Genomic DNA, 12,667 nt, shown 5'->3' on the forward strand with positions numbered 1-12,667 from the left:
GGAAGAATATCCCAGAGAAAAACAGGGAATACTACATGATGCATTTGGAGAGGTTGGCGAAGAATGGTGGATTGCACATCCACCAATGTAAAAGAATGTGGTGTGCAAGAAGCCTTCTTCGGGAAAGCTTCAAGAGCGACAACCAGATGCACAAGAGAAGAATGGCAGAGAAGAACAAAGTAAGTTTATCAATTAACAAATCTATATATTGTAAACTTTAATTAACATTGTTTCCTTTTATTATGCTATAGACACAGCAAGACATAAGTGATTCTTCGCTTTCTTCTCCTGATATGTCAGAAACTGGTGATGTTGAGTTGCCCATAATGGCAGATGTGCTGTAAGTTACCATTGTTGCTTTTTCTCATGCGCTGTTAATACAAAACTAATATAAACTTCTTACTCTTTTATGTAGGTCTCCTCCACCCACAGCAAGTGTCGAGCCTGCTCGCAAGAGAAGCCGAAGATCGTAGTTTGGCTGCTGTGATTGGCCGAGTTTGATTTTTTTAGTCTGTCTTTAGTGCATTTTTTTTCTTATCTTGTCATTTTTCTTTTTATGTTTTTTATTTCTTTTTTCTTTCATATAAAAAATTTATTGTCCTCTTTCATATGATTGCTAATGTTGTGATTACAAGAATTTGAAGCTAATGTACAGCATCTACAATTCCGCTACATTCAAATATAAAAGGAAATAGTATATAGCCTTTTTTTGGGAAAAAAATTAATAGTAATATTTTTGTACTGATATATTATGCTCGGGAGTCGTTCTATTATATGTAAGTATATTGAGTAAAATAAACACTTTGAGCTTTCTAACAAGATGCTCATTCCGGTTGTATGAATCAAATTCGAATTAGTTTCATGTTACATGACTTGAATCTTTGCTCAAGTTTTTCTTCTTCTACAATAACAACTTTCTATAGTACTTATGTTTTATTGCTTTTCTTATATATAGATTTTAAATATTAATACATTCTTTAATATATATATATATTTTTAGAGTAAATGCTTATTTTACTGAACAAGTAAGCATATTATATAAAGGTAAGCATTATAATAATATTATATCTATTTATTTATTTTAAGTTTTTTCTCTAATATTAGTATATTTGTAGAAATTGGTAAAAAATAATAAGTGCTATCTAAGATATATTAGAATACCCAAAGTATATGAAATACAATTTGAATAGTAGTGTTTTACTGCATACGTTTTGCAGTAGCTAAACAGAACCATTTTTTATTGCGAGTGGCCGATGGAATTGTTTTTTCATTATTACTATTATTATTATCATTTTCATTTAATAAAACATGCATTGAAATAAAGATTCAATTCAATTAAACCTGATTCAATATTGTATAATAAAAAACAGACCATTCTGTTAAAGCTGCAAAGGAAAAACAAGAGGTTGTGCTAGAATTGAAAGCAATAGAACAAAAGAAAGAATGTAATAGAGGAAAGGAAGGACGCTTGATTTTTTTTGAAAAATGGTAACAGTGCCTGTTTTGGCTTTTTACATAATAAATAACTGCCATTTTTTATTATGAAAAAAATGGTAACAGTGCTTGTTTTGGCTTTTTACATAATAAATAACTGCCATTTTTTATTAAGTAAAAAATGACAGTTATGTTACCAAAGTGGTAACATGTTACCATTTTCTTCGCAGTAGTGATATGCAAATATAAATTCTTTTTTCTTTAACCTAATTACTCACTACTGTGAAGTACATTGACATAGTTTATTTTTTGAAATCAGAGTTGATACTGAAACTCAAGTTGAATATATATTTAGTTAATTAGTTATGTTTTTATTTCTGACAATTTCGGAAGAGAAAAAATATATAGTCCTTGCATTTTTACCAGAAATGGCTATTCAATTTAAAAAATAAGAAAATAGAATAAAATAATGGCTCCATAAGACAAAAATACAGTAGTCCCTCAATAATTTCAAGGCCTAGGGAAGGCCAGATGCCTTGAAATTATCGAAGAGTGAAATTAACGAGTTCGGAGTATATATTTTCCGCCAACTATGGGCGGAGTTTACATTATTCTTTAATAGAAAAAAATATATCAAGTAATAATTCGATATGCTTCAATCATCTGTTTAAATTCATTCTAGTTAAATATAACCCTGGCTGTATTACTGTTTTCTACCTCCTCTGTCTTGTAACTAATTATTGTTTCAAATTCTTATTCAATCAAATAATAACAGCTTCTCAGTATGCTTTTAGCTTATTATATAATGCTTATCTAATATCATTTTCAATTTTTCTGATACTTTAATGAAATCTATCAAATCCAGAACTAAACAATAAATATGACCAAAAAAAACGTTTCGCTTAATATTGCAAATCATCTTGAGATTTGCGATATGAAAAAGAAAAAGCTGTCTATGAGTAACCCTCAATTGGCTGACTGGGCAAAGGAAACCTATGGCCTTCAGAAAGTTTCTGATGCTTCTACAATCTCGAAAATTTTGAAGAGAGGAGACCAGGGCTTAATAATGCAAGCCAACGTAAAGAACAGAAAGTGTGTTAGAAAGGGAAAATGGCCTGTATGTAATATATCTCAACATTATGCATTTTTGCTTTATATAAAAAATAAAATTAATCTTATTATATTGTCACATAACTATAGCAAATCGAAGAAGCAGTGATTCTTTGGATCAACATTGCTGAAAATAATCAGATTCCCATCACTTGGGAATTGATTAAGACTAAAGCTACTATTTTTGCTGAAAGAATAGGCGTTAATGATTTTAATGCTTCTCAAGGCTGGATGGAGAAGTTTGGAAAGCATCATTGTATCAAGATGAATCGAATTCATGGTGAGGCTGGTTCAACAGACATAGAGTCGCTTCAGATTGACAAGACTGCTATCAAAGAGAAGATAGAGGCTTATAGTGCTTGTGACATCTATAACTTTGATGAAACAGTACTTTTCTATGCCGCCTCACCAAGAACAACAATTTCCCGCCAGAAATTTTCTGGTTGGAAGGAAAATAAGAAGCGGCTTACAGTAGGCCTTTTGTGCAATGCCGATGGAACAGACAAGTGGTCTGACATATTGATGATTGGTCATGCAAGAAGACCAAACTGTTTTAACAAAAACAATAAAAAACAAGAGGCAGTAGATCATGGATTTTCTATGTATCATTACAACAGTAATGCCTATATGACACAATCAATCTTCCAAGTTTTTCTCCATCGCTTTGATTGTTCAATGAAAGCGCAAAACTGCAAAGTGCTTTTGATCCTTGATAATTTCTCTGGCCATATAGTAAATTATGTGCCTACAAATGTTGAGCTTCTTTTTCTGCCTCCAAACACCACGTCCCATCTTCAGCCATTGGATAGTGGTATCATTTGGGCTTTTAAGGCTTATTTCAAGCGTAAACAGTATGCCAAGGCATATCAGTATATTGGCATGATTCAAAATGACCAACAAAATAAGATTGGGGCCATTGATAAAATCTTTGAAATTGATCAATTGTGGGCCATGAAAGAGATAAGAGAGGTTTAGGAATCTGTCTCAGCAAAGACTATTGAGAACTGCTGGAATGCAATAATCTTTTACTTCATTGAAGACAAAGATAGTGAAGGTATTAGTAAAACAATTTATTGGTTATAATAGTACTATAATCTTTTAATTCCACTTTCTTAATATTCTAAATATAATTTATAGATGTAAATCAGACTATGATTCAGCAAAGTCTGGCTGAAAAGGTTCTGGTTGAGGGCTTGGAAGAAACCCTAGACAAGATTGCCGGATCAAGTATTCTGTCTCTTGAAGATTGTCCAACCAGCAAATCAGATCCACTCTATGAGAGACAATGCACTCATAGAGTGATCAATGAGAATGAGATCGCTGATATTGTCATGAAAGAGTATGACGCAGACGACAATGCAGCCAACAACAACAGCAATGAAGAAATTGCTGAAGTGGAATCAGCAGTTCCTTTCAAGAGAACTTATTCTGCTTCAGAAAAGTTTGAGTATGTTTGCACGCTTTTGGATATCTTGGAAGACGAGGATATTGACAGAGACTTCGTCAGTAAGGTTGAAGGTCTTAGAAACAAGTTCCAGAAAACCACGAACTCAAAGCAAACTAAAGTAACCAGCTTCTTTAAGTCTTTTTAAAATTTATTCTTTTTCAAATAAAATAAAAACAATTTTCTATAAGAAATATATTTTTCTTCATTTAAAAATAGAAAAAAAAAGTTAGCAGCCAAGTACAGTCAAAGCTTGATTTCGTAATATGTTTGTAAATAGTAATAATTGCAAATAACAATAAGTAGTAATGACAGATAGAAATAATAAAATCTACAATAAAAACTTTTATAACAAACAAATTAGAATTATATTTATATTTTTCAAGTGAATAATCTTTACTAAACAATTAATAAATGAAACTTAATCAAAATATAGCACATATAGTTTTATTTTATTTCTGAAAAAAAAATGAAAAAAAAAAAATTTTAAAAAAAGTAAGCTAGATGACAACTTGATAACCCAGTGTTTGGCATGAAAACTTAACACACTTGACATTGATGTCAATTACAAAATCGTGATAAAGCTAGAATTAAAAAAATTTAAACCAAGCTGTAACTATATTGCTCTTGTCTGATTGGCTAATTTTTTTCTTTAAGGATTCAAGGCCAAAAAATTTTGTGAAAGTGAAATTAACGAGAATCGTGAAAGTTAAGCCCTATTTTTCGAGTTGTGTCTTCAGAGCCTTGAAATTATTGAAGCGTGAAATTAAAGGGGCGTGAAATTATTGAGGGACCACTGTAAATTTAAAGCCTTCTAAATATCAAAAAATATTTGGTAATTGAAAAAATGACTTTTCTCTTCAAAATTTGGCAAGTTTTTTCAAATAATTGTAGATTTTTTTCTACAGTGTTATCTTATATACTTTTTGAAATGATTATTTATCTTTGACTACACTCAAGTGGTGTCTAGTAATATTACAAATTATTATAAGTTGGTTACAAATTTCTAAAATTACAAACTGATGAATAATCATTCTAATTCCTGCTTCTTTTGTAAGAACAAGTCACTAGAACTTGTATCACCAAAATTAAGTATGACACTTATAGTGTCGGACATTATTTTGATGAATCCGAGAAATCAGGATAATTGACCGCAGCAGTTCTGTATGTCAAAGATACCTCATAGATAACGAACCGCAGTAATGTCTTGTAAAGATTAACCACAGTAACATCTTCTGAGCATCAACCGCAGTAAAAGGACTTCTCTTGTAATTAAATAGAGTATAATAGTTTACTGTGGATAATGCGCAGTATTAGTTTAGAAAACTATATAAGACAATTCAATTCCTATCAATAAAAAGCATCTTTTATCCTCTCTTTGATTTTACGTATACTCCTTGATCCCCAGTGGGTTTGACCTTTTGACTTTGTTATAGTAAAAGGAAGACCAACCCAGATCGGGAACGACAATAGTAAAAGGAACACCAACTCAGATTGGGAACGACACCCATAAAACAAAAAACTAATTTAGGACCCACCGTGATTTGAACACGGGACCTTAGGATCTGCAATCCCACGCTCTACCGCTGAGCTATAAGTCCATAGTTGATTGTTTGTACTATTATATTATATTAAACACAATACATTAAATTGCGGGTTCAACTCTGGAAGCTATACACACTAGAAAAAAATCTACAAGTATTTTTTGATACTCATAACTTTCTGACCAAAACTCATAACTTGAAAAGCTCCGACACGCACTTACCAAGTTTAGTATGTGTTAAGCCTATTTTAGTATTCTGAGGCTGACATTAAAATGTGATTATTTTGCTTTTAAGCCAGAAGGCCATTTTAGATGAATATATTATATAAAACTACTTATCAGACTGCAAAACTAGAAAAGGGACAAACATGACCTATAGCTTACTTATATTTTTAATCTGAACTTAAAGACGCCTTTGCTACCAAAAAGTAATGACTGTGATTATTTTTTAATACATTGTTGTTTTTTTATTTTGTAAAAGTCTTTTTTAATTCTACTTTTTCACAAGATTTAAATTATTAAAGATCTCTAAAAAGAACACACTTAATGACTATGAAGGCTAGTATTAATAAAATACAAATCAGCAAAGTTCACAAAAGAAAGTAATTTGAGAAGAATTGATAGAAAAATATCTGCATCAAGTATAATTTTGTTGTCAAGATTGCTAGCATGCTCATTAGAGATCTTTGTAGATTTTGAGAATTGCAGGGAATCTGTTTTCTGTTTTTTCCAAAGTAGGAATCAGATATAACAATATTAATACAAAGCAGATTTATATTCTTTGATTAAAAGAATCAATTAAAAAATATACATGTCTTCATCAATATCATATTACTTAGAAAATAGTTTTTTTTAGATAAAACAATGTAAAAAGTATTATATAAAAATAGATATATGTATATTATTTAATGAATGTATAGCTTAAGCTGTTACTAAATATTATAAAAATTAGTATCTTTTTTTCATATACTTCTTTATGTTTAACTTGTATTATTTTGATTAATAAAAACCAAAAAAATTAATATAAAACATCATGCATTTGTTGAACTAATCATAAGGAGAATATAAATATTTAAAAAGATATAGATCTGTCATATTTACAATATTTTATTGGCTTAGATGCAAAATAATAAAAAATCGCATAAATTGTATTTGACAAAAAGTAAAACCAATAGGCTAAAACAGACATTCTATTAGCTATAAAAGTTACAAGTTTGTAACTTATTACAAGATCAGTATTTTAATAACTAACTTTTAAATAACAGAAGTCACAAATACATAACTTGGTAGTATCTACTTATTTCCTTGCGCACCAAGTTTAAATTATTTGGGGGTCCACTTTTTTATGTTGCAAAAAGCTTTAAATTTTAAGGATGTGACTTTTCCATATAGAGATTTTGCAAGGTAGCTTTTATTAAAACTTTTTTTGCTATGTTTTTTTTCTTCTCTCTTCTTTATTTTAATTACATATACTATCATAATATAAGCTCACCAATGTTCAACACTATATTCAACCTTTGAAATGTGTAGAATGCTTTAGTCAACTTACCTACAGAAGGAATAAAATTGTTTGCTTTGGATATTGTAGTAAAAATAAAAGCAAGTGAATGAGAGCAATGCCTTGACTCCATTCAATCACTTTGTTCAACAAAGTGGAATAAATGTAGAAAACGTTATGTAAGAGAACTGATTTATGAAGAGACAAAAAAATGTCACCGAGCAGGATTTTATATATCAGACAGAAATGTTTGTCTTGCTCAGAAAGACACTAAGCTTTGTTATTGCGAAGCTACTATTTTCATCAAGCATGTTATATTTTAAAAAAAAGAAAGAAAAACAAAGTGCAGAAGAGAAGTACAATGAGACTTTATTTATTGATGAAAAGAGAGATACCTTTCTATTGCTATTTGCTATGTGAATTTATATAGACATTGCATGTGTATTTAAGATAATAATATGAGTATATCATGTGATGTCTGTTTTCTTATATCATAGATAATATATTGTTAAGTTATTACCCATGCTCTTGTTTGAGTGATTAGTGATGTTGACTAAGGTGTGTGACCTTGTTATCGGTATATTCTTTATTTAATGATAGTGTCAGAAATAATGTATAATTGATACTGGTCAATTATTCAATATGTCTTTGTCTTATTATCTGTGTGCTCTATTTGAATCTATAATTATGTTGGATACAACAAAGCAATACATCAACAACCCTGAAGTAGTTTTAATTTGTATGACCAAAGATCATACCAACCATGTTTCTGGTGACGCTTCAGAAATTAGAACATTGCCTTTACCTTCTGAGGCCATCAAAATTATTGAAGATCAGTTAAAAGGGACAGCATCTGTAGAAATACTAGAATTTCAGTTTTGAAACAAATTAAAGAGTGGGGCATAGACATTAGAAAGCCCAATTATAAAAACATCTATAACAAAATGAGAATGATGTGTGAAGAATACTATAAGATGAAAGTTATTTAAAAAGTGAAATAAAAAATATAGATGAAAAATTTATTGTATAAGTGTCTCCCTGATGAAAATAAGTCTCTGGATATTTAGATGCGTGAGAAGTTACCATCACAGAATTACTGTATCTTTACTAGCAATCTTTCTGCATACAGCAACAATGCATAACATTTTGCATTTGGATTTCAATCACTATCTCAAATGATACTTATGAGAATTTCCCAGTGGTTTTGTCTTGGCGCAACACACAACATCTCTGCATGCAACATTGAAATATTATACTCCCTTGTTACTTGTCATTCTGATACTGAAAAAGGGTCTCCTGTTATATACATTATTACAAACAATGATAGTGTTGGCCCCATTAACCAATGACTTGTAGATCTTCACAAGAAAAGCTGTTTCACTTCCTTATATATTACCATCGATTGCAGTATTGCTGAAGTTAATGCCATTACAGCAGCATTGTCACAGATCATTATCTATTTCTGCGAGTTTCATGTTTTGCATGCCTGACAGCATAATATAGACAGCAAAGTAAAGCTTGATGCTTCATATACATCAAAACAACTTGGCAAATACAAGTATGAGCTCAAGGCCAATCTCAAAAATATACTTATTGAATCAGATGAGGATGAATTTTTGAGAAAAATCCAGGAGTTTAGGCTTTATATACAAAGTCAACAATAATTCCTGGCTTATTTCGAACGTAAATGGATTGGAACAGAAGAATTGTTGAGAAGATGGGAAGGCCATATGTTGCAAATGACTACCAAAGATATTTGACAAACAATTACATTGAATCGTGGCACAATCAATTGAAAACAATATACTTTGACCGTACTCGCATAAGACAATTGAACTGTCTTGTCTTTATTTTGATAAATGATATGGAGTTCTTTTATGACAAAGAAGTGGAACGAATCCACATACAAAATGAACAAATAGGTCCAATAGAAAATGAACTTGCTCAACACTATTTTTCTGCCAATACCATACAAGATGACATGCTCTCTTTCATGATCATTAATCCTCTTAATGAGATTGGCAATAGCATAGAGGACTCTAACGGCAAGTGGACAGTAAAATCATTTACAGGTGAAACACAATGGTATTAGGTTAATGTATCAAACAATTTGATACAAAATTGCACTTGTTTCAATTTTGCTTCACGTCAAATTCCCTGTAAACATGCATATCTTCTAAAGAGATTTATTAGTCTAGACTTTGCATATACAGCTCAAAGGGAAAACAACTACCTCCAACTGCAAAGATTGCTTGCATCTGAGCATGAAGTGACAGTTGTTAATAAGAAAGTTGAAAATGAAACAAACACAGTTGTTGTAAGTGGTAGAAACAATTCTGTTTGGTTGCAAAGAATCATGGCCCAGAATATAACACTTCATCATCAAACAGAAGACTTAGAGCAGTTGATGGATGTTCTAGGAATTGATGAAGCCAAATTACAAGTGATTAGTGGTTTACTTGGGGAAGTAATGAATTATATAGACACTTTTAGAAATTCAAAATCTTTCTGCTTTAGAAATCTTAGTATACAAAGATAATAAAAAATTACAATTATGTTCTATAATAATATGTTTTGATAAAGAGAAAAAAAATGTAAAAAAAACATTAAGATTCCAAAAGAAACAACAAAAGTAAAAGCTGTCACTGCTTCTACACATCCTTATAATTTAAAGCCCCTTGTGACATAAAAAAGTAGACCCCCAAGTAATTTAAACTTGGTGCACAAGGAAATAAGTAGGTACACTTGGAACAAGGTCGGAGATATAAATCCTACCATTTCCTACAGTGACATTTATCAGGGTCTGTACATCTGGTTCCCTCCTTTGCCCTTGCTGTCATAGTGTCGCATCATAGGCACTAATGGCTGAGTGCAGCCATTATTCTACTACCCTTTCTGTATCTGCAAGTCATTGGTTCTTCTGTCTCATGACTCATTAAGTTTTGCCGCTGTTCTAATCTGATTGAGTCTGATTCTGTTTGTGTTGTAGCTGTAATTTATAATGTCTGTTATGAGCTTAATAAAGCATATATTCTTTTTTATAAGATTTTGTCCACAAATTAACTTTATTAGTCATATACTTTCTATTTACTTTCTATTTCCTCTCTTGTATCAGCTTTCTTAAATATTTTCTGATCACAGCTATATGATCTATAGATTGCCAGTATTATGTGATATAATAAAATATAATCTTTAATCAAAGCTATAAGTCTATATATACTTTTAACACAGACTGTTAAGAAAAAGATCAGCTCCCAACAAAATTTTTGTTGTCTAGCACTGCAGTGTCATTGTAGAATTCTTTATAATTTCAGAAAATTATATTTTACTTATTTTTATTTTTCAATGGTAGTTGAGACTGAATAGAAATTGATTTTTCTATTTGCAAAGTAAAACACCAATAAGTTAAATGAAAAAGCTCATTATTCTATCAAAAATACTTCACACAACCATACACTCTATCTTATTTTTTAGCTATATTTAACTGAATAAACCAACTTAGAATTAACATTGTTTTTATAATTTTTTTATAAGTATAATTACTGTTATGATTATAAATTAATAATTATTTTTAAATATTTTATTTATACTTAACAATACTAAAGAACAAATCATATTTAATAGATCATTAATTATATAACTTTCTATTATATTTTCTAATATTATGTTTATTTAATTATTTAGCAAGTCAATTGTAAAGCTATTTAAAATTCATATAAATATTGCAATAATTGCATTTAATAATATGGATTTTTCTTTGTCTTATTTTCTGACTACAAGTTTTCTTAATATTTAATGCTATTGATATTTTACTTGTTTAATTATCTGAGTATATTGAGTCAAGTTTATTGAGATTGATCAATAGTACTGTTTTTCTCTTATTTTTTTAATATTGATTTTATTATATTTAATTTTATATTCTCTTTTGAGTTTATGTTTTTTCTTTTATCAAAAAAAAGATTTATTTCATATTTTTGAATCAGTTGCAAACTCTCAAAAACAGTGATAACTTATTAATTATCAATATTTACTACAAAAACAAGTATTACATGCATTGCTTTTGACACTTACTCTAATAACTTTATCAGTTTTAGTGTCAAACTGATATTCTATCAATTTCAGACTTTCTTTTGAAAACTCTTTTTTAGTTTTTCTTTAAATTTTAATTTTCTTTCTTTTATTTTCATAAAATTGCCTTTCACCAGAAATTGATTTTCTGAAAATTAAAATCTTTTCCCATTTATTTTTTCCAAAATTATTTTTTCTTTTTCTATTTATTTTTATTTCTGTGCACTAAATGTGACGTGTTTTCTCTAACAGTATTTTATCAAAGTTTTTAACTAAATAGTTTTTTCTTATATTTATAATATAATTCTTTTCACTATTTTTCTTTTCTTATAATTATATATTATAGCATCATCTATTCTTATTTTAGAACAAGATATTTATATAGAAATTTTCTTTATATTTTTATTCATGATTATTTCATAAAAATTTATCTAGCTTATTTTTGTCATATATTTTATCTAAAAAGTAGTATAAATATCTCTTCAAAATTAATAAATAAACAGTTATCTAATTTTTCTGATAAAATGTTTTCTTTAAGACGCTGTCTGTTATTCTGATCTCTATTTGTGAATGTCTTTTCTTTTATTTATTTCTCTGTCAAGTTTTTATAAAAGATTGACTGTTCCCTTTTATTTTATTATTTTGTCTCAATTTCTTTTTTAATTTACCTCTTAGTAAATTTATCATAGTAAATTTTCTTTAGTTAATTTTTGGCATTTTATATGGAGTTTACAGAGTTAGAAAGCTTAAGAAAAAGACAAAAATCTGTAAAGAATTCCAAGCACGTGGAGTGTTGTAACAATTTTACACTATAACATAAAAGATATATATATATATATATAAAGTTTGTAAAAGTTTTAATAGTAAAAATGTAAACAAGTTAGGCATGTGACCTTTAAGATTTCATTCATATCTTACTAAACATATTGTATTCCCTTCTTACTTTTACTCTTATATTAATTTTAAAAACAAAATGTCTATATATACTCTCACACCTGAAGAAAGAGTTTAAAGAGAGCAGCAATATATAAGGAAATATCAATGTAATCACTGACAAGCAATGCAAGTGGAACCAACAGAGACAGAACAAAGAAATCTAATATCTTAAGCAGAATATATGTGGGATTACCAACTCAGATGCCAGCAAGCTGCAGAAAGAAAAATGATAGTGATTATGATGATGAAGAATATTAATAATTCTTGCAATAACAATGTGCAAGAGCATCAACATAATCAATGACATACAACTGAGATAGTAGTAGTAGATATAGTAAATGCAGATAAAAATTACAACTCTTATACAGAGTATGTGCAAGAGTATAGACTCAGATGCCAATGTATAGCTGAAACAGAAGCAGTGATAACGAATGTAACAGAGACAGATTTAGTAGGGGCAGAAGTAGTGACCCAGAGATATTGAGCAGAATATATATGCAAGTATAGACATAGTTGACAGTGAATAGCTGCTGAAGAGAATGAACAAGAAGTAAGAAGACGTAGACTAAATGATATTGACACAGATAATTGGAGAAGCATACAAAGAAAATATGAGTTCACTATCAGAGAGGAT

The 12,667-nt window shown here is 29.4% G+C and overlaps 4 protein-coding genes and 1 non-coding gene across 5 annotated transcripts; 4 read left to right on the forward strand and 1 right to left on the reverse strand.

Annotated features, from left to right (window-relative positions):
* Nucleotides 1-35: 35 nt before the first annotated feature.
* Nucleotides 36-1,492, forward strand: PHYBLDRAFT_176205 (hypothetical protein; the record flags this gene model as incomplete). The annotated part of the gene is made up of 6 exons (XM_018437685.1): nt 36-179; nt 252-340; nt 416-469; nt 1,001-1,044; nt 1,116-1,121; nt 1,371-1,492. 6 exons carry the CDS (start codon nt 36-38, stop codon nt 1,490-1,492), a joined length of 459 nt encoding a protein of 152 aa, XP_018283324.1.
* An 897-nt stretch (nt 1,493-2,389) lies between these two features.
* On the forward strand, nt 2,390-3,519 carry PHYBLDRAFT_153527 (Homeodomain-like DNA binding domain-containing transcription factor; the record flags this gene model as incomplete). Its single annotated transcript, XM_018433174.1, has 2 exons — nt 2,390-2,512; nt 2,635-3,519. 2 exons carry the CDS (start codon nt 2,390-2,392, stop codon nt 3,517-3,519), a joined length of 1,008 nt encoding a protein of 335 aa, XP_018283325.1.
* Nucleotides 3,520-3,695: 176 nt separating this feature from the next.
* Nucleotides 3,696-4,136, forward strand: PHYBLDRAFT_153528 (hypothetical protein; the record flags this gene model as incomplete). Its single annotated transcript, XM_018433175.1, has 1 exon — nt 3,696-4,136. The coding sequence occupies one exon, from the start codon at nt 3,696-3,698 to the stop codon at nt 4,134-4,136; it is 441 nt and encodes a 146-aa protein (XP_018283326.1).
* A 1,381-nt stretch (nt 4,137-5,517) lies between these two features.
* On the reverse strand, nt 5,518-5,589 carry PHYBLDRAFT_t308. The gene has a single exon. It is a non-coding gene; the product is annotated as a tRNA-Cys (tRNA).
* Nucleotides 5,590-7,671: 2,082 nt separating this feature from the next.
* On the forward strand, nt 7,672-9,718 carry PHYBLDRAFT_153529 (hypothetical protein; the record flags this gene model as incomplete). The annotated part of the gene is made up of 5 exons (XM_018433176.1): nt 7,672-7,884; nt 8,523-8,662; nt 8,731-9,101; nt 9,243-9,496; nt 9,641-9,718. The coding sequence occupies 5 exons, from the start codon at nt 7,672-7,674 to the stop codon at nt 9,716-9,718; spliced, it is 1,056 nt and encodes a 351-aa protein (XP_018283327.1).
* Nucleotides 9,719-12,667: the final 2,949 nt, after the last annotated feature.

This window comes from Phycomyces blakesleeanus (assembly GCF_001638985.1).
Source record: "Phycomyces blakesleeanus NRRL 1555(-) unplaced genomic scaffold PHYBLscaffold_46, whole genome shotgun sequence".
Taxonomy (NCBI): Eukaryota; Fungi; Mucoromycota; class Mucoromycetes; order Mucorales; family Phycomycetaceae; genus Phycomyces; species Phycomyces blakesleeanus.